The sequence below is a fragment of the Babylonia areolata genome, chromosome 20 (genome assembly GCF_041734735.1).
Source record: "Babylonia areolata isolate BAREFJ2019XMU chromosome 20, ASM4173473v1, whole genome shotgun sequence".
NCBI classification, from domain to species: Eukaryota; Metazoa; Mollusca; class Gastropoda; order Neogastropoda; family Buccinidae; genus Babylonia; species Babylonia areolata.
The window spans coordinates 18,026,893-18,054,587 of record NC_134895.1 but is presented as its reverse complement, the minus strand read 5'-3'; the positions used below and the strand labels follow the sequence as shown (position 1 = coordinate 18,054,587).

At 37.7% G+C, this 27,695-nt stretch overlaps 1 protein-coding gene across 1 annotated transcript; it reads left to right on the top strand.

Moving 5' to 3' along the window:
• Nucleotides 1-1,129: 1,129 nt before the first annotated feature.
• On the top strand, nucleotides 1,130-27,695 carry LOC143295278 (ankyrin repeat domain-containing protein 13C-like). Its single transcript, XM_076606898.1, has 13 exons — nucleotides 1,130-1,235; nucleotides 3,488-3,529; nucleotides 5,328-5,432; nucleotides 7,027-7,158; nucleotides 7,828-7,894; nucleotides 11,045-11,189; nucleotides 11,922-12,053; nucleotides 13,154-13,221; nucleotides 14,557-14,641; nucleotides 16,057-16,209; nucleotides 17,137-17,165; nucleotides 17,707-17,807; nucleotides 20,725-27,695. Exons 1-13 carry the CDS (start codon nucleotides 1,130-1,132, stop codon nucleotides 20,856-20,858), a joined length of 1,299 nt encoding a protein of 432 aa, XP_076463013.1. The 3' UTR covers nucleotides 20,859-27,695.

Below are 27,695 nucleotides of genomic sequence, written 5' to 3'. Positions count from 1 at the left end.
GCACCGCACACCCACACCCACACCCACACACGCAGAATAGTCAGCCGGGTCTTGACTGTGATCACTTTACGTAAGGAAGGAGGACTGAGGGAGATGCAAATCAGTGACGGCGACTATTCGTACTCTCTCACCGGCACACACACACACACACACACACGGCACACACTGTTGACGTGACACACCGGCACAGTCGACACACAGATACACGGCAGACTCACACACAAACACACATAAACATACACACTGGCACACACAAGTGTCACACACACACACAGGCACACACACATAAACACAAAAACACGGCACATACACGCACGCTCGCGCGCGCACACACACACACACACACACATGACACACACACACATATGACACACACACACATACACACACACATACACACACACACACACACACACTGACACCGTCACTGATGCACACAGACGGTGTGCTCGGACGGTGCACTGCACACGGCACTGACATCGTCATACTACGCGCCGGCGCGCACAATGCACACACTGACATGGCGACTCACACAGGCACACACTCACACACACACGCGCGTTCGAAATTACTGTCACGAACTTATATGTATACAAATCAGTATATATGCTCTATCTAACCTCTATTCATGTCCGTGAGTTACTGCACACGGATATGTGCACGTGGCGTCACAACAGTGCACTCCACTACTGAGTAGGCCCTAGACGGACTAAAGCAGTTCCATCAGTATAGACTGTTTCATGTATCAAAATGCAAATGAATATGTTCAATGTTGTTGATGTTGATTGTATGTCAGTATATGTACAAAGAGTGAACATGCCGGCATGCACGTGAAAGATAAGGAGTATGCGTTCTGTCGACACACCCAGTGAAAGATGATGACTGACGTAAAAAATTCGGAGATCAGTCTTACAAAGTTTTTTTGTATTATTTTTTTGAAATGTTATCTTCTTTTTAAGTCGTTTTGACTTGGTTTTAACTGAGTTAAATGAATTTTCCATTGCAGATTTTCTGCCCAAACTGGTTTGAAATAATGAAAAGCTCAGCCGTGAAAGTCGCGGGCGCGCGGATGAACGGGTGCTCTTCAAGTAATGATTGCTCCCTTTCTTTCGTCAATGTGTAAATAAAGATGGCGTCCGAGGATTATCCTCTGCACGCCAGCGTGTTTGAGGGCGACAAGAAACGTGTTGCTCAATTAATTCGAACGCATGATCTGGGACAAAAGGATGTTCACGGTATTGGACTATTTCTCTCTTGCATCCTCACAGACAGAACAAAGGCTTAGTGTGGAATGAATAATGAAGAAAAACATTCTGCTCCAAGAAAGTATAGATAAATCTCTAAACAAGTCAATTGGACAGACTGGCAGATTAAGTTTAACAATGAAAAATGTAAAATACTTCATATTGTTAAAGATAACCCCAAATACATATATCACATGAACTCTGATGATATAGAAGAAACAGAGTTAGAAAAGGATTTGGGAATTTTGGTGGATAAAAAATTAACTTTTGAACAGCACATTAATGCTACAGTAAAAAAAAAAAAAGAAAAAAAAAAAGCAAATAGAATAGCAGGCATGATCACCCATTTTATGCAGTATAATAATAAAGATGTCATGATGCCATTATTCAAATCATTAGTAAGACCAATACTGGAATATGGTAATATTGTATGGTCCCCTTACCTTAGAAAACATATTGACTTGATTGAAAATGTACAGAGAACATTTACCAAACAAATTATAGGAATAGGTAGTTTGTCCTATGAAGAGAGACTAACTAGTTTGAAACTCCCAAGCCTGGAGACATATAAGATTCTACATGGACATGATAAGAGCACTACACAAAACCCTTTCACTCTAAAGGACAGTAATCATACCAGGGAACACCCACTAAAACTAATGAAGACATTCACCAAATCAAATCTTTTTTCACACTTTTTTACTAACAGGGTTGTTCACTTCTGGAATAATCAGCCCAGTAACATTGTCACTGCAGGAACACTTAACAGTTTTAAGAATTTATTAGATAGAAGGATTATGGATTCCAAGTTAGTTTCTCCATAGGAAGCTAGTGATAACATTAGTAATTGTGCACTCTTGTATAAAGTATGAAAAAAAAGAGTCCTAATTGATCAGGCAAAAGGCTGACAAAGCCTAAAAGCTGTGACACTTGATATGATATATGGGAAGAAATTTACTTGCAAGCCCAAAGCTCCACAACTGCATGGTGATTGGTTTTGTGACGTTTGATGATTTATCGTTGAATTTTTTTTCCATGAAGAGCACGCTGGATGCCCATTCTGGGGTAATGACAGCAATTTCTTTCTATAAGTTGTAACTTCTATATAGTCATATTTGATAATATATACCCCCATTTCACTTGTAAGCGTTTAGTCATTTCTGAGGAAACAAAACTTTAACTATCACAGGACAATATAGGCCTATGGTACTAACATTTAAAAAAAAAAATTTTTTTGCAGTAGATTTTAAGTCATCTCAATACAAGTTATCTTTGTCTCCAAAGGCAATATCAATAAAGGAAAGGGAGATGGAGGGGAAAAACAGAAAATAAAAAGTCAAGCTGGTGGTATGGGGATATAAAGTTCTGCAACTGTAAGTGAATTTCAGTGACAGGCTGTTATGCTACCATTGTACCATCTAGCCAGTCCTAGCCTCTGATAAATATTGGAAAAAAAGCCATACAAAAGCTCCACCAACCAAAATTTAAAAACATTGCGTATATTACTTGATGAAACAAAAAGCTGCCAATGTTCATGGTTTCATCTGTCATGACAGGGCCATATACTTAGAACTTGTTTTTTACAGAACCGTGCCCAACTACAGCTGGCCTCAGCCTCTGGTGTCTACTCTGTTCTAATTTTTAAAACAGAGCTGTTAACTTCTGTGTTGAATTTGAATGGTTTGCCCTTCCATAATCTGCCCAGACATGCCTCATGAGGGTGCATAGATTTATTATTTTGGCAGGAAAATTGTTTCAAGTGTCCACACTGCAACATACTTTATGAGTGATTATTTGATAAAATTCAGGTACATGTGTTGCTTATTGACCTTGTATTAAAAAATAAAAATGACTTAATTAGTGACCACAAATAGTGTTTGATGTTTGCAACAATAAAGTCTCAAATTGATACATGTCATACTTTGCAGTCAGAATCTCATGCATTTTACTATTCAGTTGATCATATTTCCTCTTAATCTTCTATGTCAATGAGGACCAAAGACAGATAACTGATAAGCTTGCTGAGGTACTGTCCATATGTATTGGAAGTCTTTAATCCTGGACTGGCTGGAGCCTATTTTGTTGTGGCATGCATGTACTGACACACGACTGACACAGTGACATATACATTCACACACAGTCACATACATTTACATGCACACACACTCTCTCTCTCACTCATGTGTTATACATACAGTGAATCATGTTTGTACTTTACAGCAGGAAATTATGTTTTGTTTCAGGTAACACTCCTTTGCATTTGGCTGTTATGCTTGGACATAAAGGTAATTATTTTAAAATGAGTAATTATAGCGACAGAATGTGATCATTCCAATCACACATTAAAACTTAATAGAAAGTATGGACAATAATAAGATAGTTCATAAGTAGATTTTGATGTGCAATACTTTTATCATATACTAGTGAAACTGAAAGTGAAACTAATGTAGACTGAAAGGCACAATAGATATATATTGTATGACAACGATAACCAGTCAGTATTATCTTTTGCTGTGCATTATACTCATGTTTCTAGGCATTTGATGTTTATTTGTTTTTGTTTGCTGTCCTATTGTCTACACCATTTCAGTTATAACTTATTATTTCAAAGCTCATCCTGAATTTCCCTACCCTATTACATTTACACTCTCCACATTTGTCTGCCACATCCTCTTTCCTGGCAGTGCACAAGGAGCTATCAATGTTAGGTTGCCATGGGGCCACAAAACCAGAGATTTTGCACTGCTGATGAATCGTGTAGATGGTGTTTAGTGATGCCATTTCTTATTCATCATTTTTGCAGTTCACCACTTAATAAGCCCCCATACAGACTACACACACACACACACACACACACACACACACACACACACAAAGTTGCAGAGTCAGATTGAGCGTTCATTCCCATAGAACCGAGGCTGCCAACAGGTCCATCCAAGGATAATACCCATTAATCTGCTGACATGAAAGACTTTGACAGAAACCCACGACTGGCATGGAAGGGGGTAGGGTAACATTGGGGGTTGAGGTGGAGAAGGGAGATGGAGGGAGGGAAAGGGAGGGGGCGGGTAAAAACTGAAGTACCCATGACAGCATAGCAGGACACGAGAGGACACATAATTTTTGGAAAGTTGTCCTTTGATGATGAATGAGGATGGTGTTGATGCTGTTAGTGTTATTGAGGTCCATTAAGGGTTTGGAATGGGCTGTACCATGCTTAAGATTCCTTTTTTTAATAATGCATCTCATGTCATCCAGACTTGATGGAGACAGACACCTTCACTATTTTTTTGGCAACTCAGCTACACCCCCAAACATGCATCAGTAAACTTATAAAGTTACAATGGATGGCACTTGATTGTGCAGTCTCAGTCTTCCCTTTTCAGACCATAGCACACTCGCTTCAGGCTAGGACTAGGAGCTTACCGCTGAAAGTATTCACCTCTGACATATTTCAAACTCACCTCTATGCAGTTTTTAGTCCGCAAATGTTAACCATTTTACCATGGTGGCAGATACATTTATTGGTAATTCCATTCAGTTTTTGTTTTGAAATTGCAAAACTATGTGAGATGCTTATCAATCTTACACATCTTTCCTCAGAAGACCAAACAATAGCACTCTCTTTTCACGCTGACAAGGTATTTGATCTTAAATAAATCATACAAAAAGAGACAAACAGTTACAAGCAAACAACATTTTTCAGTTAAGTACTCGGAGGAAGCATCAAATGCATCATATATAAAATATTTTGGTTTTTGTTGTTGAAAGAAGTAAACACAATAGTCAGTGACTGCGTGAAAATGTTTTCTCCTCACCCCTTTCCTGTGTTTCTCTCTTTCACAACTTTATCTCAGTCTCTTTCTCTTTCACCTTGTATTATTGTTTTTGTTCTTCTGCAGTTCTAATTGAGTTAAAAAAAAAAAAGTTGCAAATATTTCTAGGTGAAATTTATTTGTTTTGTTAGTGTGTCTGTTTGTTAGCGTGTTTTTTTCAGTATCTTTTAGTTTGGTTGTTTGATTGGTCTTTTCCTTGAATAAGTTTGATTTTTTAAAATCTATGTATTTCTCAATTTCTTTTCAGAATGTGTCCACTTGCTGCTTGCTCACAATGCTCCAGTTAAAACCAAGAACCTGATGGGATGGACGCCGCTTGCAGAAGCCATCAGTTATGGGAACAGGCAAACGAGTGAGTCATTTACAGTGTCATTTACAGTGTAACATGTGAATTGCTTGAGTACAGTGTCATTATGTCTTGTTTGAGTTACAGTATCATTGTGTTTGTTTGTTTAACACATACTATGCTCAGTATATATTGTTGGAGTCATTGCTGTACTGTCTCTTCCTGTTGGTGAGGGAAATGAAATGTGCCTGTTTTGTGCAACATTTCTTCCTTCCTTTTTTAGTGTTATTATTGTGTTTGCCTAAACTGGGAATAACATAGCTGTAGCCTCTTCCTTGTTTTTTGCTCATAGGTAATGAGTTACTTCCATACTTTTTGTTTATGAAATTTGAGTTTAATTACACATACTTAACCGTGACCCAACTAGTGCAGACTCCGGCAGGGGTCTGACATTCCTGTCCTATGCAAACTACTATCCACCTATGCGGAGAAAACGAAAGTACTATGGCCAATAACCTCCCGGAAGTAGGTAACCTCCCTTTTGTCCCCATGGCTAGCGCCCTCTTTTTCCGGCAGCCATCATGACTCCTGTTCCTGTGCTCTCCATATGGCTAAGTTTTTTCGTATGGATAGAAAATTTCCTTTGGATGACATTAATAAAAAAAAGAAAAAAGGAAAAAGGAAACCAAACCAGAAATAACTCATTTATATTGGTCCATACTTTGAATTGCTTTTCTTTCCTTTTTCTTTTCTCTTTTGTTGGTGGAGGAGGGTGTTTGTGGGCATCATCTGCATCATTTCACTGGTATTTATCCATGTCACTCATTCCTCCTTCAAATTGCCCATGTATATCCACAGCTGGGTTTGTCTGCCACAGTCTCGACACCAGCAGTCCACAGGGAACTGTTGATGTTCAGTTGCCAGGAGGTCACTTTGAATTTGTTTGTAAAAGCATTGCAGAATATGAGAATGATACAAACTGGGGGTATTCCAGTTCATAATTACTAGGTACCATTGCTTTTATTGTTTAAAAAAATTTTTTTTTATTGTTTTTGGGGGCAGTCTATTTGATTAAAAGTTTTAGATGTTGTGCTGTTTCAGGTTTTTTTTTTTTTTTACATTTGTCTTCTGGGTTTTGGCAGCTACTCCATGATCACTCATTCATATATCTAGTGGGCTTTTTTGCGTATGACCACTTTAATCACCCTTTTAGGCAGCCATATTCTTTTTTTGGGGGGAGGGTAGGGGGTCGTATTTTTCTATAGTTGATTGGATGCTCATATGGTCAACAATGTTTTATGTCTGTGTTTGATGTTCTGAATACTTGTATGCATTCTAGGCAGATAAAGTATTAAAGGTCTGCATGTGTGTTGACCTAGGAGATAGAAAAAAATCAATTTCCATCCTTATGCTACCAGGTGCAGATAATGGGACTGAACTTTGGAAGTCCTGAGTCTGAGAGTCCTCTCAGATTGAAAGTACATTATAGTAAGCACTTGCTTATCATTCCCATCTAGATATCTAGATAGCCCTGAATTGAATTTCATGTTAAACATGACTGAAGCCTAAACAGCATGATTACTGCTTTGGTATGTTAACCAGTGTAGCGTCTTGTTATCATATCAATGCTAATAATTTTATTCTATGATTCCTGTCCTAGTCCTGTTTGTCCTACGCAAACTGAAGCAGCAGGCAAGGGAGGCATTGGAAGAAAGACGACCTGCACTCATCCAAGCCTTGACAGACATTGGAGACTTCTACCTAGAGCTGAAATGGGATTTTCACAGTTGGGGTATCTATGCACTTTTCTTTTCTCTTTTTGATGCTGAGTAGTGCCATCCCCTGTCCCCCTTTCTGCTGTCACATTTGGAATAGAATCAGAGAGGCATGAGTGTGAGAGAGACGAAAGTGGGTAGGGTAGTTGGAAGGGAAGAATAAGGTGATCGTTATGGCAGTATGTACAATTAATCCAGGTTAGTTCAATTGACTTGGATCAACAGTCCTTGAGTACTGCACGTCATTGAGTTTTCAGGTTATGTGATTTGAACTTACAATGTAAGACTGTGTTTGAAATGTTTGGGAAACCATTGTTTGAAATAGTAACCCCAGTGTCATAATTACTTTCCCTGATTGGAACATTGCATGTTTACTAACCCTGTTTTGAACACTTGTCATGCTACTTACTACCCCTGATTGCAAACCACAGAGAAAGCTGCAACACTTGCAAAAGGAAACTCTTCAAGACTAGGAAGCCATCGTCTCACACATTGTGAAGATCCCACCTGGTATCTTGTTTTTGATCATGTGTTGCGTGTACTATTGTTTATTTTCTTGATTGAAGTATGTCAACACAAATCTTAAGTTTTTGTGTACACTGTTTAAAAGGGCAGGGCTTTTACCAGTTCTTTCAAATGTAAGAGCCCTTATTTCAGTCACAAAACTAGATATGTTTGTGTTCCAGTTCCATTGGTGTCTCGCATGTTGCCATCAGATGTGTGTAAGATCTACAAAAAAGGTTCTTGTATAAGGTTTGTGTCTTCCTTTTATCTTTGTTATTATTATTTTTTAGAATAGCATTTGAGAGACTTTTGAAATTTCTCTTTGTATATCAGTTGTATTTGCTGCCGGTTACATTATTTTACAGAGGATTTTTTTTTTATTAAAACGGATGAATTTATGCTAATAGCTGATGTAGTCTTGACATAAAACAAACAAGATTTGTCAGATCACTGAGAATATAGATACTTCCACCATAATGATGCATTTAAAAGTTTATATTTATGTGTGTGTGTGTGTGTGTGTATGATATATATATATATATATATATATATATATATATATGTGTGTGTGTGTATATTTTTTTTTGACTCGCTTGCGTAAACAAAGTGAGTCTATATATATATATATATATATATATATATATGTGTGTGTGTGTGTGTGTGTGTGTGTGTATATATTTTGTTTGACTCACTTGCGTAAACAAAGTGAGTCTATGTTTTAACCCAGTGTTCGGTTGTCTCTGTGTGTGTGTTTGTGTGTGTGTGTGTGTGTCCGTGGTAAACTTTAACATTGCCATTTTCTCTGCAAATACTTTGACAGTTGACACCAAATTTGGCATAAAAATAGGAAAAAATCAGTTTTTTCCAGTCATCTTGTTTAAAACAATATTGCACCTCTGGGATGGGCACAAAAAAATAAAAAAAGAAGCCAAATTATATGCAAACTGAATTTACTGTTATATTTATATTTTTTTATTCTCCAAATCATGGCACTTAGATCTGATATTCTGACACAACAACAAGGGCAGTCATTTTTATCATTTTTTGTTCAAACAGGAACTTCTTTTGCTAAGCATGGATGTTATATTTATTTTGCATGTCTTTGGTGCAGATAGTAAAAAAGGGAAATTAATCTGTAATTAATGCTAGGGGGTTTAATTTGCTTTAAACTGATCTTTCTCATCTTAAACATTACATTTTGAAATTATACTCAATACATAAAAAGCTTGTGTGTTTTACTCTCAGTGTACAGGGCTTTCACTACAGTATGTTCATTCGCCCAAGTGGTCTTTATCGGAAAATACTAAAATCAATAAGATGAGCCCTGAAGGTCATGGGCAAAAATCAATTGCGTACACATATTTATACATATTCAAAGCGCGTGCTCATATTCTTCGCGAACGCTAACGATGCCATTTTGTTTGAAGTTGTTGACCTGCCTGTTCAATCCTATATTCAATCAACAATACACGATAAGATGTGATGGAAAGTTGGAGAAGGAGACCGTTAAATATTTATTCAGAGAAAGATTTGTGAACGCCTCATCACTTACTGGATTATGCCCCAAACTGCCATAAAAATATCTACAGAATCAGTCGGAATTCACAGTTAAAAATAATAAACCATGAGAGTTAATACCCTTGAATTGATGAAACGTAAAAATTTCCAGTCTTGACTTTTCTCAAAATGAAGTCCCTTTCACTTCATACGACATTTAGAAGTACTTGTACTTGGCTCTACATGTTATTAGTTTAACAAAATACTCAATTTTTATATCAACTTTAAAACTATAAAACTAGAATGAACATAAAAGAGAAATTGAATCAACCATGTCAACCGGGTGTAACTAAACTTATACATCTATCTAGATCCAGAGAAAACAGCTAAATGTTGCCATGTGATTGCGGCGACAGCCACGTCTCCTTTACTGCGGACTTAAGAATTTTTAATTGCCCTTAAAGATTTTTTAAATGCCCAAGATACACCAGAATAATATGATTTAAACAGCGTTCTCACTGCGAATACCGCAATTGATTTATCGCCCTTTAAAAAAGCATATTTAAATGTTATATTTTTGAACGTCGGCTAAGGAGCCATGATAGTGTAATAGGTAAGACAGTTTCTTCTCACCCGAACAAGTGGGGTTTGAATCTGCTGTTAGGACTTTTTTTTTTCTTTTTTGACTCACTTGTGTAAGCAAAGTGAGTCTATGTTTTAACCCGGTGTTCGGTTGTCTGTGTGTGTGTGTGTGTGTGTCTGTGGTAAACTTTAACATTGACATTTTCTCTGCAAATACTTTGTCAGTTGACACCAAATTAGGCATAAAAATAGGAAAAATTCAGTTCTTTCCAGTCATCTTGTTTAAAACAATATTGCACCTCTGGGATGGGCACAAAAAAATAAATATGAAGCCAAATTATATGCAAACTGAATTTACTGTTATATTTATATTTTTTGTATTCTCTAAACTTGGCACTTTGATCTGATATTCTGACCCAACAACAAGAGCAGTCATTATTATCATTTTTTGTTCAAACAGGAACTTCTTTTGCTCAGCATGGAAGTTTTATTTATTTTGCAAACGTTTTTGGCGCAGATAGTAAAAAAGGGAAATTACTCTGTAATTAATGTTAGGGGACTTAATTTGCTTTAAACTGATCTTTCTGATCTTAAACATTACATTTTGAAATTATACACAATACATAAAAAGCTTGGATTTTTTTTTTCAGTGTATCACAAGTGAGTCTTGAAGGCCTTGCCTCTCTTGTTCTTTTTCTTTTAACCTGAAGCTTTATAATAACAAATACAGAACACATTTTAACGATTGGATTAAAAAAAAAATTTTTTAAGTGTATCACAAGTGAGTCTTGAAGGCCTTGCCTCTCTTGTTAATTTTTTTCCCTTCCTTCTGACTTCTTCTGTAGGTATATGGTATACATGTTCATAGATTTATGGTTATTTTTACGTGTGTACTTTTGTGTAAGATATTTGTATACACACATTCCTGCACAAAGTAACCGTCATTTTTTTTGTGTGAGATGAATAAACTTAATTGGCTATCTGCTTTGTACACTTTATGTTTGAAATTTCACTTTTAGTTTACTGGTTCAACATTTTGTTTTCGATTTTGATATTGCTTCCACTCTTCTTGATGAAAATTCAGAATCATCAGTCTTTTTTTGGTATTCTGGGGAATCCTGGACTTAATTGTGAGTTTATTTTTGTTTTTTGTTTGTTTGTTCTCAAAGTTGACAAAGAGTTGAAATTCTCATGCAAACATTGCCTTAGTGAATGTTCGCTTTGTGCACTTCCTTTTCTTAGCTATGTTCTTTTTGAGCATTGACAGTAACCATTATCATAAGTGTTTTGAAAAGGAGATGTTTGCCATTTCTGTTTCAGATTAGACACTACATTGGTTGATTTCAATGATATGCACTGGGAAAGGGGAGACATATCGTTCATTTTTAATGGCAGTGAGCGACCCCAAGAATCTTTGACAGTCCTGGACAACAGATTAGGTGTCTTTCAAAAGATTCGATACGAGGTAAAGCACTTAGGTAACAACTTAAACATTTATGCCTTCCTCCTATAATCATCCCTGATCCAGCCTCTCAAATGGAAACAGTGTATTGTATTGGAGATGACATATGACTAGAATTAAGATCAGAATGATCCAGAAACTAATGAGCACTGAGCCTGCTATGATGAGGACATAGTTCATCAAGTTGAAACCTGGCTGGTGAAGATCAGCGGACATGCCTAGCTGACGAATTCCCAAAGAGGAACAGACTGATTCAGTCCCCACCCCCACCCCTTCTCTGTAGAGAAGGAACATGTAATGTGAAATTATTTCCCACAGACACATTGTTTTGTTGCTCCAGTTATTGAAATTTTGTTTGTTTGAATACAGAGTCCAGTTCAAATATCTACAGCTTCCAGTACACTTTATCTGTGAGAATGATAAAGATTGATTAGCATTTGATTATGAACAGCCATGAATCCAGTATCTTTGTGATTATAGTCTGCCTTTGGGTGTTTTTAACTTCATACATAATCTGTCCATAGCAGTAACTTCCCTGTTGCCCCACCCTACCTCAGTGTATTTTGTTTTTACTCCACATGGATAAAAAGGTAACTGTAGAAATAAAGACATAAAGAAGTGATGTTGTGGCTTAAGCTAAATTGACAGCATTGTGTGCCTAACTGAAGACAATATCTAGATTGTTTCTCAGAGTATTTGTGCTATATAAATATTTTTCATTCAATTACCAAACAGGAAAGTGACCTTGACCTGGAAGATGAAGTTGACATTTTGATGAGTAGTGACATTGTGGCAGCACAGATGTCCACCAAAAACATCACCTTCTCTCGAGCACAGAGTGGCTGGCTGTTCAGAGAAGACAAAACGGTAAGAGATGTGTTGCTGAGCATGTTTGCTGTGTACACATCCAGTTGTTTATTCAGTACAATACAATATTTGGATACAATACAATACAATTTGATGCAATATAGTACAGTACAGTACAATACAGTACAGTACAGTACAGTACAGTACAGTGCAGTTAGGCTTAATTCACTTTGATGGAAAAAAAATAACCACATGCAGGCAGACCAAAAAAAAGAAGAAAAAAAGGGTGGTGCTGACGCACTCTACTTTGGGAGAGCAGCCTGAATTTCACTGAAAGAAATCTGTTGTGGAGAACAGTAATACAATACAATCCTCAGTGTTGTGTGTTCTTCCTGTGGCAGAGTTATACGTGTCAGAGGGCTCTATCAATGTTCATGGGAACTTTTTACTGATTTAAGTCCTTGGATTTTATTTTTTCAGGAAAGGACTTGTAAAGGTCTTATATAATTTATGAAGACAACATTAAAATTTTTGTGTGTGTGTTAAGCGAAAAAGCTGTCTTTGCCATGCACTAGCTTTTAGTTTACTTTCTTTCTTCCATTTGCATTTTATGTAGCAGTAAACAGCCACCATAATTGTCATCTGACTTGGCATATTAGAGCTGTTTTTTATGCATGTTATGCTCTGTGTATCTGTGGTAGGAATGTGGAATAATGAAACTGACATGTCAGGTGTCAGTGTGATCTTAAAGATATACAGGTGTGTCTGTATGTGTCTGTAATGGGAGTATGTTACTTGTCAGTTAATAATAATAACTGCCATTTATTGTACTGTAGTTGTAGCTTACATGTAATTATTGTCATGTGGTAATTGCACTCGACATCTCCAGACATTTTTTTTTTAATGGAATGGTGTGTCAGTGCCTGTCCTTTGTAGAATATGTTTGATGTCAGCAGTGCATCTTCTATGTGTGGAAAAGTGTATCTTAGTCATTCTCAGGAATGGAAATCATTCTTACTGGTTGGATGGTGGGGCAACAGATTATCCTGGTTCCTGGCCTTGTTAAGAATTTGTGCCAACATATGATTGTATTGACATGAATTTAGAGCTGTAGATTGTGTGATTTAATCAGTTCTCAAGTTTTTAAATTTTTGTTTCAGGAAATGGTTGGAGAATTCAAGGCAGACTTTTACTATGTTAATAACTTGGTACTGGAATCTCGAAAAAGGTAAATGTGATTGTGCATAGCCGAAATATTACTAGTTTATAGAGAAACAATAATTTTTAATGTGTAGCAGAAAAAGTATCTGTTTTCATCAGGAAGTAATGGTTAGATATGTTCTTCTAAATTTCAGATTCCTACTTCCTTTAAAAAAATTAAAAAAGGAAGAAAAAAAGCATCTGTCTTTTGGAAGAGTTTTTTCTTCTTCTGAAATCCTGTTGTTCATTCATGCATGTTTTACTAGTACTGGAAAATTTGCTAACTTTCTGTACCTTCCCTTGAAACATAACTCTGTCTCTATCTCCTTGCTTTATTTATTTTTTCTAGCCTCCTCCTTTCTCTTTGTGTTTATCTCTCTTCATATATGTCTAATCTTTTATCTTTCCTTTCTTTGGGCAATGTTTTGTTTTATTGTTTGTGGAAATGGTAGAGTGATGGCCTAGGAAGCGAGAGAATCTGAGCGCGGTGGTTTGAATCATGGCTCAGCCGCTGATATTTTCTCCCCCTCCACTACACCTTGAGTGGTGGTCGGGACACTAGTCATTCGGATGAAACGATAAACCGAGGTCCCGCGTGCAGCATGCATTTGACGCACGTGAAAGAACCCACGGCAACAAAAGGGTTGTTCCTGGCAAATATTCTGTAGAAAAATCCACTTTGATAGGAAAAAGAAATAAAACTGCACACAGGATAAAATACAAAAAAATGGGAGGCACTGTAGTGTAGCGACGTGCTCTCCCTGGGGAGAGCAGCCCGAATTTCACACAGAGAAATCTGTTGTGATAAAAAAGAGAAATACAACTACAAATTTGAGCAGCTTCCTTGAATTTTTCAGCACTTTGCATCATGACTAATTTACTTCTCATTCACACTTTAACTTCTCATCTACACTTGGAGATCAGCCCTTCAGTTGAAATGAGTGGTTTCTAGGTCCATGGAGCTTGTTTTGTTGGGTAGTGGATGTCAGACAGATCTTTTTCAAACATGTGAGGTACCTGCAGTCCTGGAGAATATGTTTTGCTTGCTGATCTGCTTCCCCACATGGGCACAGAGGGGACAGCACAACACAAAAGCGTATGTTCACGTGGTGTTTCTTCTTCTTTTTTGTTCATTGGCTGCAGCTCCCACATTCACTCGTATATATACAAGTGGGCTTTTATGTGCATGACCGTTTTTACTCTGTCATCACTTGATTTCTCTTGTATAGAAGTAACAGAGAGAGAAACATAATCCACCCATCGGTTTTATTGGCACTTTCTAGGAATGATAGTATTAGTGAGTTGTGATTCACCACTATGATTCTCCTCAGACTGTATTTGATGGCTCATCTTTTTTGTGCAGGAGAGAACATTTGTCTCCTGAAGATGTTCAAAAGAATAAAGCCTTGATGGAAAACATTGGCCGGGGCTCTTGGGAACACAATCAGGTAAATGCCAGTCAATACATGTAATGTTTATGTATTTTATGTTACATCCTTTTTTTATTTAAAAAAAAAAAGCAACAGATTTAAAGTTAATGCAGTGATAATACTTAGCAAAAATTGAATTTAAAGGAAAAAAAATTGGATCACGGTCAGGAGGTCATCTGTTTCAGATTTTTACCTATCCTTAAGCAACTTAGGGTACATATTATAAACCCTGTTTGCTCACAAGAAATAAGGACTTTCTGTTATTTGTAAACAAAGTTGTGTGTTTATATTTTCTGATGTATTATTCTGTATTCATTGTTTTTGTTGTTGTTTTTTTAAATAATATTTTCCTTACACTCACAGTTCAGCAGTTAGGATTCTAGGCATTCATGTTCATTTGGGTTATTAAGAATTTCATGTTTGTCATAGTACATAAATTAATTTCATGACATGATAATTACAGTGCACAAATTGCATTTGTGACATGATCTTAATCACACACAAGTTGCTTTTCTGACTCCTCATAATATACAAATTGCTTTTCTGACATGATCTTATAGTACACAAGTTAATATTCTGATATGATCTTTATAGTACACATGTTGCTTTTCTGACATGATCTTTGTAGTGCACAAGTCCCTTTTCTGACATGATCTTTATAGTAGACAACTTCCTTTTCTGCATGATCTTTATAGCACACAGGTTCCTTTTCTGACATGATCTTTATAGTAGACAAGCCCCTTTTATGACATGATCTTTGTAGTGCTACAAGTTCCTTTTCTGACATGTTCTGTGTAGCACACAAGTTGCTTTTGTGACATTTTCTATATAGCACACAAGTGGCTTTTCTTACATGTTCTGTGTAGCACACATATTGGTTTTGTGACATTATCTTTTTAGTGTACAAGTTGCTTTTGTAACATAATCTCTACGGTACATGAGTTGCTTTTGTGACATGATCATTATCATATACAAATTGTTTTTGTGACATGGTCTGCATAGCACTTAAATTACTTTTGTGACATGATCTTTTTTGCACACAAGTTGCTTTTGACACATGATCTTAAAAGCACACAATTTGCTTTTGTGACATAATCTTTATAGCACACAAGCTGCTTTTGTGACACTTTATATATATATATATTTTTTTTTTTTATAGCATACAGGTTGCTTTTGTGACATGATCTTTATTGTACTCAAGTTGCTTTTGTGACACAATCTTTATAACACACAAGCTCCTTTTATGACACAATCTTTTCAGCACACAAGTTGCATTGTGTCATGATCTGTAATACTGATTATTCATTAATTTGCTTGGCATTGATAAACAACTACACATATCACATGAAAATATGTGAACATTTTAAGACTGTAAAATATCTGTTGATTTATTTTCTCACTCAGTTTTCCCATGAAATGTGCTGGGTTTTCAGCAAGTGGAAAGGCGGCAGTCGTTGACACCGCCCGAGCGACCCACTGTGACATGGGATGAGTATATCAAGGCAGAGAACGGCAGACCCCCAAGTTTGGGGCGACACCTCTTGGCTAAGGAGAACTCTAAAGCCTTCAAGGCAACTGTGGCCATGGTGAGATTGGGGTCGGAGCTGTCAATTTTGCATTGTTAAAGCAGTGTGTGAAAGAGCTGGAGAGATTGGGTAACTTGACATACAGTGATATGCCTTCAGTCCGGTCTTGCAGGGTCAGAAAGATGAAGTTTTATGAACAGTTTTATAAGTGTGGTGATGAATTCTGCAATATATGAAAAGAGGAGAGAGAAAAAAAGAAAATGTTTTGAAAAAAAATTGCAGCATTTTGCTTTCACACACTTCTAACCTGCAAATGCACACACACACACACACACACACACACACACACACACACACAAATACACTCTCTCTCACTCTTTGTGTCTGTTTCTGACTTGTTTCTCTTTCTTCCATTACTTTTTTCTGGTTCACTTTCTTGGATGTTGTTCATGCACACGCATGCCACAGTTTCAGTTTCAGTTTCAGTAGCTCAAGGAGGCGTCACTGCGTTCGGACAAATCCATATACGCTACACCACATCTGCCAAGCAGATGCCTGACCAACAGCGTAACCCAACGCGCTTAGTCAGGCCTTGAGACACGCATGCCACAAACACATGAATATGTACACTTCAGGTACACATATGTGCTCATGCACATGCATGTTGCACACACAGAGGAGCTAAATATACATGCCAAGATAGATCCAATCATTCTTGTTGTCTTGGTTGGGTGGTTGCATATTTCTGTTGATGTGTTCAGGGTTCAATTCCGTGTGTGTGTTTGCTAAAAGAAGTGGTTAGTTTTTACTTTTGATAGTTCCTTTTTAGTACTTTCTATGAACAAACTCTTTTCTCTGTTCATGCATCGTCACTGTCTTTTCTTTTGTACATGTTTAAGAGAAATTGCTTTCCCCTCAGTTTCATTGTGAAATGAAAAGATCTCTTTCTTTCTGTTCCTTTTGATTCCTTGGTATTGTTTGTTTCAGAGTGACGACTTTCCAATGACTGTGGAAGTGTGAGTATTGATACCATTCATCTGCTAATTGCATAGATTCATCTGCTAATGGCATAGATACTGTTGTGTTTGTGTTGTGCATCTGGTGAAATTTATTCATTGCATGTATTTGTGTAGCTGTATTTAAGCAGATGTAATTTCATGATGCATTCGGCCATGGGTGTTCTAGAACAGATGTGTGAGGATTATCATCAGCCAGGACAGATTTCTTGCATAATATAAATTGTTCATTTCAACATAATTTTTATGGATATGAACTGTCCCCATATTCACCAAAGGTAATGTAAACAAGTTCACATGATTATTTTCCAAATCATGATTATCGTAAACGTTTGTCTACCATCTACCATGTGTTGTATATTTCTCCAGTGCTGGCTGAGGCATGGAATTTGATAAGCTAACACAGCTGTATTTTTTGTTGTTGTTGATCTGTCTAGTTTATGGACCATAATGTTGCTTCTGCTTGCATTGTAAAGCAGTTTGGGTCCTTTAAAATGATTCATTATAATTATTTTTGTTGTGATTCTTATGACTGTTGCAGTTTGCTGGATGTTCTGGAGGTGGTGGCTCCCTTTAAACAGTTCCAGAAGTTGAGAGATTTTATGATGACCAAGCTGCCACCAGGATTCCCTGTCCGTATCGGTCAGTGTCAGCAGTGCATTCTGTCACCTTACAGTTTTTATCAGTTCTCTACAGTGGATTCTGTCTCCTTACATTTCTTACACAGTTCTCTACAGTGGATTCTGTCTCCTTTCATTTCTTACACAGTTCTCTACAGTGGATTCTGTCTCCTTTCATTTCTGACACAGTTCTCTACAGTGGATTCTGTCTCCTTTCATTTCTGACACAGTTCTCTACAGTGGATTCTGTCTCCTTTCATTTCTTACACAGTTCTCTACAGTGGATTCTGTCTCCTTTCATTTCTGACACAGTTCTCTACAGTGGATTCTGTCTCCTTACATTTCTTACACAGTTCTCTACAGTGGATTCTGTCTCCTTTCATTTCTGACACAGTTCTCTACAGTGGATTCTGTCTCCTTTCATTTCTGACACAGTTCTCTACAGTGGATTATGTCTCCTTACAGTTTTTGCACAGTTCTCTACAGTGGATTCTGTCTCCTTTCATTTCTTACACAGTTCTCTACAGTGGATTATGTCTCCTTACAGTTTTTGCACAGTTCTCTACAGTGGATTCTGTCTCCTTTCATTTCTGACACAGTTCTCTACAGTGGATTCTGTCTCCTTTCATTTCTGACACAGTTCTCTACAGTGGATTCTGTCTCCTTTCATTTCTTACACAGTTCTCTACAGTGGATTTTGTCTCCTTTCATTTCTTACACAGTTCTCTACAGTGGATTCTGTCTCCTTTCATTTCTGACACAGTTCTCTACAGTGGATTATGTCTCCTTACAGTTTTTGCACAGTTCTCTACAGTGGATTCTGTCTCCTTTCATTTCTTACACAGTTCTCTACAGTGGATTCTGTCACCTTACATTTCTTACACAGTTCTCTACAGTGGATTCTGTCTCCTTTCATTTCTTACACAGTTCTCTACAGTGGATTCTGTCTCCTTTCATTTCTGACACAGTTCTCTACAGTGGATTCTGTCTCCTTTCATTTCTTACACAGTTCTCTACAGTGGATTCTGTCTCCTTACATTTCTTACACAGTTCTCTACAGTGGATTCTGTCTCCTTTCATTTCTTACACAGTTCTCTACAGTGGATTATGTCTCCTTACAGTTTTTGCACAGTTCTCTACAGTGGATTCTGTCTCCTTTCATTTCTTACACAGTTCTCTACAGTGGATTCTGTCTCCTTACATTTCTTACACAGTTCTCTACAGTGGATTCTGTCACCTTACATTTCTTACACAGTTCTCTACAGTGGATTCTGTCACCTTACAGTTTTCGCACAGTTCTCTTTGCTGTTGCTTTTTTGGACTACTTACTAAACATAAAATTCTGGAATAGTGCTACTGTTTATAGAAGCTGAAATTTTCAGTTAGGAAGCATGACTTTGAATTTTCATAAGAGTTTTCATAGGTTGAAAAAAAAAAATTATATGTAGAAAAATTATAAAGATTTTATTTGTTTGTTAACCCTTTCGCTGCCAGGAAAATAAGATTTAAGTGAAATCTATTTGCCAGGGTTTTTTCACAAAAAACGGGTATAAATTTTCAAAAAATTTTGTGCTCTTTGTTATTGGAGAAAGACCCATAAAAGTATATATTTTCTGAAAGGTAAATGAATAAAGAATACAAAACACATGCTGTTTTCCCATTTTATATATTTTTTAGTGACATGCTGTTGTTTTGAAATCAGTGTTTTGTTTTTTGTCACATTTTCAACTTGTTCATTACAAACATTAGTCAGGTAATTTGCACAAAAACATCATATTTTCTGGACAAATGGATATCTGCAAACACAAAATCATACTAGAACAACCACAATATATATATATATATTTTTTTAAGAGATAGATACACAATACATTGTGACTTCTCCAAGTGATACGATGGATGTGAGGCCACGCCCCCTCAGTCTGCACCCCCTTCCTCCTCACCCCTCTCACACGGTCACTTGATTCAGTTCTCATCAGACCGCGTTGGCTGCGTGCCAAGAATATCGCTCTGCTGCTAATTCAGTCATCTGTCGTCTGCTAACATCTGTACAGCCGGCATCACTCACTGACAGTCGCATCTTGGCCACTCTCTTGATTACTCCCTTTATTTTCTATCAGATCGTCCTATAAATGTTCATCTCTATCTTCTTTGAATTTACGCTTCAATTCCTTCTGAGCATCAGCTAAAGAAAGAAATCTTGGTTGATTTAGTTCGTCATGATCGCATGTCTTGAGCACGGCGTCAGTCCGACATTTTGTTGAGCGAGCGAGGAGAGAAGTCAGGCAAACACTTGGACAGTGACCCAACCAAAACGTTCAAATAAAGGACTGCTTCATGACGTAGATGGGGTTTCTAGCTATGAATAGAATCTAGAGAGATTCCCCAGGCTAAAGCTACCACTATTTTTGCCAATGAAGTGAATGCAAACCAGGGAAAAGTCAGAATATTTCGATGACGAGTTATCTCGTCATGCAGGCAGCGAAGCATACATGCTTGCCATGACGAGTTATCTCGTCATGCAGGCAGCCTAGGGGTTAAGGTTTTAACTTCTGACATTTCCATGTGCATAGTATATCACATTGTGAGGCAATTGGTTTTTAGAAAGCTATCCTGCTGACATTTTTGCACTGAAGTCTGTTTACTTTTCTGAAATCATGTTTCAGTCTGACCTCATAAAATTGCATGTATAGGCACAATGTTTATTCCTCAAAAGTTATCGTCATGTGAACTGCTGTCATATCTGTGCCTCTTCACCCAGGCTGCATGGATATTAATCTACAGATCTTTCAGATCTCATAACAATCTGATCTTTCTGGATTGGAATGAGGGCAAAAGCAGTAAAGCTTTGATCAAAGACAGTACCTGTGACACTCACATTCACACACACACACACACACACACCAGTTTTTGAAATGTGTACTGTATATGTTTTGCAGAGATCCCAGTGTTCCCCACAATCACAGCCAAAGTGACTTTCACATCCTTTGAGTGGCGAAAGGATTTGGATCAGGACCTGTTCACCATTCCTTCCGACTTCCGCGAAGATGCCGGCCGCTTCCCGGATTTATGACTCTTCCTGCAAACCAACCTTGTCCACATGATGACCAGCATTCGCCATGTGCAGCCCTTTCTGCCCCTCACCCCGCCGGAGGAAGCCAGCGGCAGCAAGTGCCAAGCGCTATCTGTACTGCATCACTATCACCGGTGCAGGCATCATGCAGCAGAGGGGACCCACGGGGACAGTGCAGCAAGCAGACACACAGGCTGCAGGACACATGGCCCTTCCCCACAGGCAGCATCTGCAGCATCAAGGAGGTGTGTGCACGTCACACACTGGCGATCACAGCAACAACGTAGACAGCCAGGAAAGAAAAGCTCCACAGCATTGAAATCAAAAGGTCTGGTCTCAATCACGCAGCCTGCAATGTCTGCTATCTCTGAGGAGGCTGACTGCTCAATGGACATGAAGGGAGAGACATTGTCTCCTGCTGCAGATTTTGAAAGCTGTACTCCTGTAGTCTGTTCTGACAGAGGTGATCTTCAGACAGAAGACATGTCAGCTAGCCCAGTTCTCAGTCCATCCTTTGTCAGTCCATTACATCAGTCCTCTCAGACTGCTTGGGGTGTTTCCACTTTGAAATCTAGTGATGTCCATTGTGACATAGTGGCTAAGTCTGCCAGACTGAGCAAGATGAAGTCTCTCTCATTTGATCTTCACTTCAAGGGCTTAAAACCAAGACCAGTGCTGAGAAAAGCAGAATCCAGTCCGGAAGTGGCACAGGCTCCAGTGGACTCAGCAGCCATGACATCGTGTGTGTGTTGTGGACGCTCTGAGTGTAGATCCTTAGCTTCTTCTTCATCTACTTCAGTAGATCTGAAGGATGATGTTCCCACCAAGCAAGAATCCTCATTCTGTACTGCCTCAGTTGATACATCGAAACAAGGTTGGTTGCAAAAGCATAAAAAACCAGGATTTGAAAAAGACTCCTCCATGGCTGAAGCTCCAGGACAGTCCAAGTGTTGTGTGGATGGCTGTTCTGGCTGTTTAACTTCAGAGGCTGCGGATGAGTGTGTATGTGGTGTGGATAGCAACACTTGTGTGGGGATGGACATTCCCATGACCAACTTGGGGCTGACCAGCGCAGAGTTGATGCTGCTGTTTTAGCCAGATTGGTGTGTGAGAGCACATTTCTGAGATATAAGTGTTGACATAGCAGTAATATATGTTTGCCCACAGCTTGAGGTAGTTTGGTACCGTGCATGGATGTGTGTGTGTGTGTGTGTGTGTGATTCCTCGAGCATAACATTGTTGGGACCAGCATTAGAATGATGAGAGGAAAACCAGCATAAATGATGCTTTGATATGTTCAACTGCAAGATGACTGTAAAGATATAAATCTGATGGACAGAATGAAAGAAAGATTCAGAGGGAACAAATGGTGTTGATGTTTACCATGAAAAGATTATCCATATACTGTTTATAGATTATTAGTCATACAGAGGTGACATCCGTTTCACTCTGTAATTGATTTCTCTCATCTTGGCAAGTGCTTACAAGACACATGAGCATAAAGTCAGTCAAGTTTATGCGATAACCATTACCATGTCTACAAAATTACTTTTCTCATGTTGCAATGTCAGCTAATTTGAAAGAAACAACAATAACAACAAAAAACTGCTATGTAGGTGAAGAACATTTTGGAAAATTGAAGATAATTTTGAAAGGCAAATTTTTCTTGGTCTGTAGTGTTGGTTGGTCTTTTTTGTCTGTTTGTCATACGATACTGCTAAATCACTCAGTCTGTTTTTAGCAGTGGATGGTTGCTGATCTTGCTTGAGGAAGGCAATTAACAAATCCTCGCTGTCTGCTGTATGCTGAGCGGTTACAGCTTTTTTGTGTTCAGAGTTTATTTGAAGAGATGACTGGAAACCTCCTCATGGTTACTTGTGCATTTATTATTTTGTGTGTGTTTTAATACTGGTTTCTTGTGAATGGATAAGGCAGCAAAAGCATGGGAACAGTGGGTTTTATATATTACATATTACAGGACACAGCGAGGTACTGTATGATAATCATGTATGGAGATCAGATGGTGTCGCCAGTGGTCTGACAGAGTGGATGACTCCCAAGTCGCTAAATATGTATTGATATGTCACAGGCTTCTGGGGTCATCAAATGATCACTACCTCTTTGGCCTGACTGGAAAGTGAACAAACAATACCTCATAGATAATCATGAACCATCTTAAATGTTAACAGTATGATAAAACTGATCTTCATTTCTGTTACTTAGAACTAAATTGAAGGAATGTGTGGGTTTGCTGTGTATTTTTTACATGAATTTATGAAGGCAAAATATGTTGTTTCTATTGTATGTATTGCTGACATGCTGCTATCACTTCTTCATGTTTGGTTTTCATGTTTTTTCCCTCATTGGTTGTTTTTCTTTTTTTGTATGAAATTGTTTGCTTGAATAACACTAACTGCAGTACAACAGAGAAGTGCTTTGAACTAAGTTAATGTTGAAGAAATCAAGAGAATTTGACTGTCTTGTTACGTTTTTTCAGCTGCATACTGCCTCGCTGATTTCGTGAAAATGCGCCTTCATGTCTTTTTGAAAAGTCTTTTTTTGTTTTCTTCTTGTGGGTTTGCAGGATAAACAACCACGGTTTTTTTTCATTCTTTTTTATATGATTTTTTTTTCTTTTTAACTGCAGATCAGTTTGCTTTATTTGTATGGCTGTTTTTTGCAGCTGGGTAAAAACAGCCTTTCAGCAAGCATGGGAGGCAATTCATGCTGGATAGTTTCATGACTCAGTAACCCACCAGACTCTGAGAAAGATGATGTATATATATGTATACAGAGATATTACATGGTTGTTGAAGTGTTCATTTTGACATTGTGCATTTGTACATGGTTGTTAGGGCATATATTGTTTTGATTTCCTGTTCATTTATATACACACAAGGGATTTCAGCAATAGCAGCTCAGCAGGTAGAACTGGCTGGAAGATTGGTAAATTCTTCACCTTTTTACATTGGGTGGATGCATAGGTGTTTACTGTTACAGAAGCAGCCAGCCAACATGACCAGAGCAGTAGTGGATGGAAAACCCCCTGGGGAAAGAGGGAACAGTGCTGTCAGTAGACCTGGGCTGGCAGTCCACGGTAATTTGGGTTCATCTCAAGAGGGCACAAAAATGAGGTGTGGCAGACAGCAAAAGAAGTAAAGGTCAACTGTTGAAACTCTGCTCAGCTGAATAAAGAGGATTGACGTCTGACTGCCAGTGTCAACAGGGACAGAAGACTGATAATAATGATAATACTTACTTTTTCTGTGGTGCAGTTTCCAGTATAAGTGCTGTTCAAAGCACCTTGCATGATTCAGTTAAAAGTGAACATGATATATGAAAGAAACATAAAAGTTCTCTGTTGACAAAAAAATATTTTGGTACATTCATCCAGTGGATCATTGTGCTGTTTTAGGAAAGCGTCAAAACTGTTTTTTTGTTGCACCAAGTTGTGGTGCAGTGAAGGGTCTCACCCATCATTTTCAAGGTCATTGTAATGGATGATTAAATTACACTGTTGACAAAGAGAATGGCACTTGATTACCTTGAGATTTGAAAGTTGATTCTCTTAGCTAAAATATTTTCCAAACTAAGTCCATCTTAAAAGTAATAGCATTGTCTGGTACATGGCACCTCCCCATAGTCTATGCATTTTTCTGTGTAAAAATGTGTTCTGGGAATGACACTTTGTTGTCAGCAATAGTCATGCTATCAGAACGATAACCAGTTTCAGTATGTTTGCTCATTGTCTTCTTCAGAATTTCAGAAAAGACTTTTGGTCTCACTGCCACAGTGCAGTTTGGTTGCTGTGTCAGTATGTTTCTCTTTTTCAGTTTATTGTCGCTTGCTTATTTTAGTTCTCTTCTCTCTTCATTAATCTTGACTTATTACTTCAGGATTGATCCAATGCACATAGTCTTTACATTACAAGTGAAGCAAACAGAAAAAAAACACAAATATAATGAACACATGTCCTTATCCAGATGCAGCCCCATAATCTCCACAATTGTAACAGGTCCTAACTACATTGCATGTGTTTTACAAAATAGTCACTTTCTTCAAAACTTGAGTTTGCTGTAATTATAAACAAGCAATGGATGCATTCCAGGTGTGGTATGCAGATACATCAGTACACAGCAATGTGTCATATTTGAGCTTGATCTAACTAGTTAAGTGTGAAATGTGAGAGCTATAGAGTACGGCCTGACAAATCAAATCCTAAACAAACTTCTAACTTGTAAGGTTGTATAATAAATAAAGGGCGAGTTTCTGAGAGATCAGGAATGTGTATTGGCTCTGAATGGCAAGAACACAACCACTGTGTGCATGCAAGGCCTACATGGCAACTGTTCAGTTGTATATTTACTATAAAGACATCATCATCTGCACAAATATGACAACTCCATTGTCAGTTCTGGCGGCATTTGCCCCCCTCACCCCCCAACCCCTCGACTGAAAGCGTCACAATCATCAGCAGTAACATGTCCAGTCAGTCCTCCACTAGATTGTTCTATCTTGGGCCATCTTCTCAAGCTGTCCCTGGTTGTAATTCCATCTGCTGATAGTCAACTCCAAGGTCATGGTTTCCGATAATTTTTGGTCAACTGTGTTTTGAAAGAGAAAATGTCAAATAGAGTTTTACATGCGGATCTGCTTGGTAAGAATAAGTTAAGGCCAATAAACCTCATGTCTCCATTCAACTTTTCCCTTTTATATCTCTCCAGAATGATAAGCTTTTTTAATTCAGTCTCATAATAGTTCATCTTACAGTCAGCAACTATCAGGGATCTCAATTCCATAAAACAAGTGAGCACACATACTGGAACTGGCTATACGTGTTGCCATGATGATCTGCTTTGTTCATATTTGTTAGTTATTGTCATGATCCACCACTATGCCTTTTTTGAAAATGGAAAGTGAAGATGACCCAGCAGAATAGCTCATGTGTGCATAGTTCACTTGCATTGGAGAGATTATTTCATTTTTCCAAAACAATGTGTGAACCTGTTGATGGTGTATGCATGCCCATTATGAATTTGAACTCGCAGGTATGCTGGTTAATTGTGTAGAGTGCATTGTATTGATAATGGTTGTGCATGCTACTGTGTTCATATAAAGTTGGTGCATGCAACTGTGCACATTTCTGTGTATTGGAATATGTGTATCTGTTGGTTGGTTGTAAAAGTGACTACAAGAGAGGTGTTTTGAATTTTTCATGGAGCATATGTTTCAGCTGTTTTGTTTTCAACTTATGTTTGAAATGTGAATTCTTCAGAACAGGGCAAGACGAAAACGCATGTTTAGTGATCGAAGTGAACATGTATTGTTTGGTTTGTATGATGTGAGTGGTTGAAGTGAAGATACATTGTTTGGTTTGAGTAATTTGAGTGATCAGAGCGAATATATATTGTTGAGCATGTACAATTTGAGTGACTGAAGTGAACACATTTTGCTCAGTTTGTGAATTTTGAGTGACTGAAAAGAACATATTTTGTTCAGTTTTTGTTATTTGAGCGGTCAAAGTAAAGGTATATTTTTCAGTTTGTACAACCGAGTGATCAAAAGTGAACATATTGTGTTGCTTATGAATTTTGAGTGATTGAAGTGAATATATTTTGTTCAGTTTGCATAATTTGAGTGACTGAACATCCACAATGAGGATATTTTGTTCAGTTTGTAGAATATGAATCTTGGAAGGAAACATCTGTATTGTTAAGTTTCTGTAATTTTGAGTGATTGAAGTGAACATATACTGATCAAAGTGAAGATAGGTTGTTCATGTGTGAATACTTTTTTTTCTCACCAGACTGTAGTGCAGAGGAAGAGTGTTGATGGTTGTGATGTACACATACAGTGGAATGGACAGCATAATCATATGTGTTTAGATACTGTTTGTACATGGCAATAGTGATTTTTTTCTTTTTTTTGCGTGATGTTGATTGAGGTTGGAAGATGAAACCAACCATGACCAAACTTGTTATAACAGTTGGCAAAGCTACAATCACTGATGTGTTCATTTTTTTTTTTTTCTTTTTTTGGGGGGTTCACTTTAATAGACTGCAGTCTGTCACACCGCACGATGCTTTCAGTCTGGATTTTGGTAGGTATTAACCATTGGAAAATTTCAGCACCTTTGTATGTGAATGGTGGCAGTGTTCAATTATCTCTCTCTCTCTCTCTCTATTATATACATATAGTATAAAAAAAATAAAAATAAAAAAGAAAGAGAGGTAGCATTCAGAATCTTTCATTCATTTTTCAGCTGATGGGTTAATCTCGGGACTGACCTCGTACAGGATGCACAAACAGATCACATTTAGGGTCAGGTGGTGTGTTAAATGGATATTTGGATAGATGAATAAAATGAGAAGCACAAACTGGTTCCCTATTTTCTGGATTGTTGAATCTTTTGTAATCATCTTACACACAGAAGAGAGGTGGGCTGATGATATTGAGACATTCCAGTGGTCACCTTCTCATTTTATGTTGTTGACATGAAAATATATATGAATGTGAAAGTACCTATTGGGTCTGAAATGAATTGTAAGTACACACATTTAAGCTGCCGACTACTTAAAAGGATAAAACACACACACACATATATATATATATGTATACACACACACACACACACACATACATACTGTGGAAGTGCAATGCCCGGCAGTCACTACATTTCAGGTGCAGCCATTGTCTCTCAAGATGGAAGGAGGCCTACAACGACAATGGTATGGATTTTATTTCATACCAAAACAATTCTTCTTCGTTCATGGTCTGTGACTCCCACATTCACTTGTATACTCAGTGGATTTTTACATGTAGGCAGTCTTACTCCGT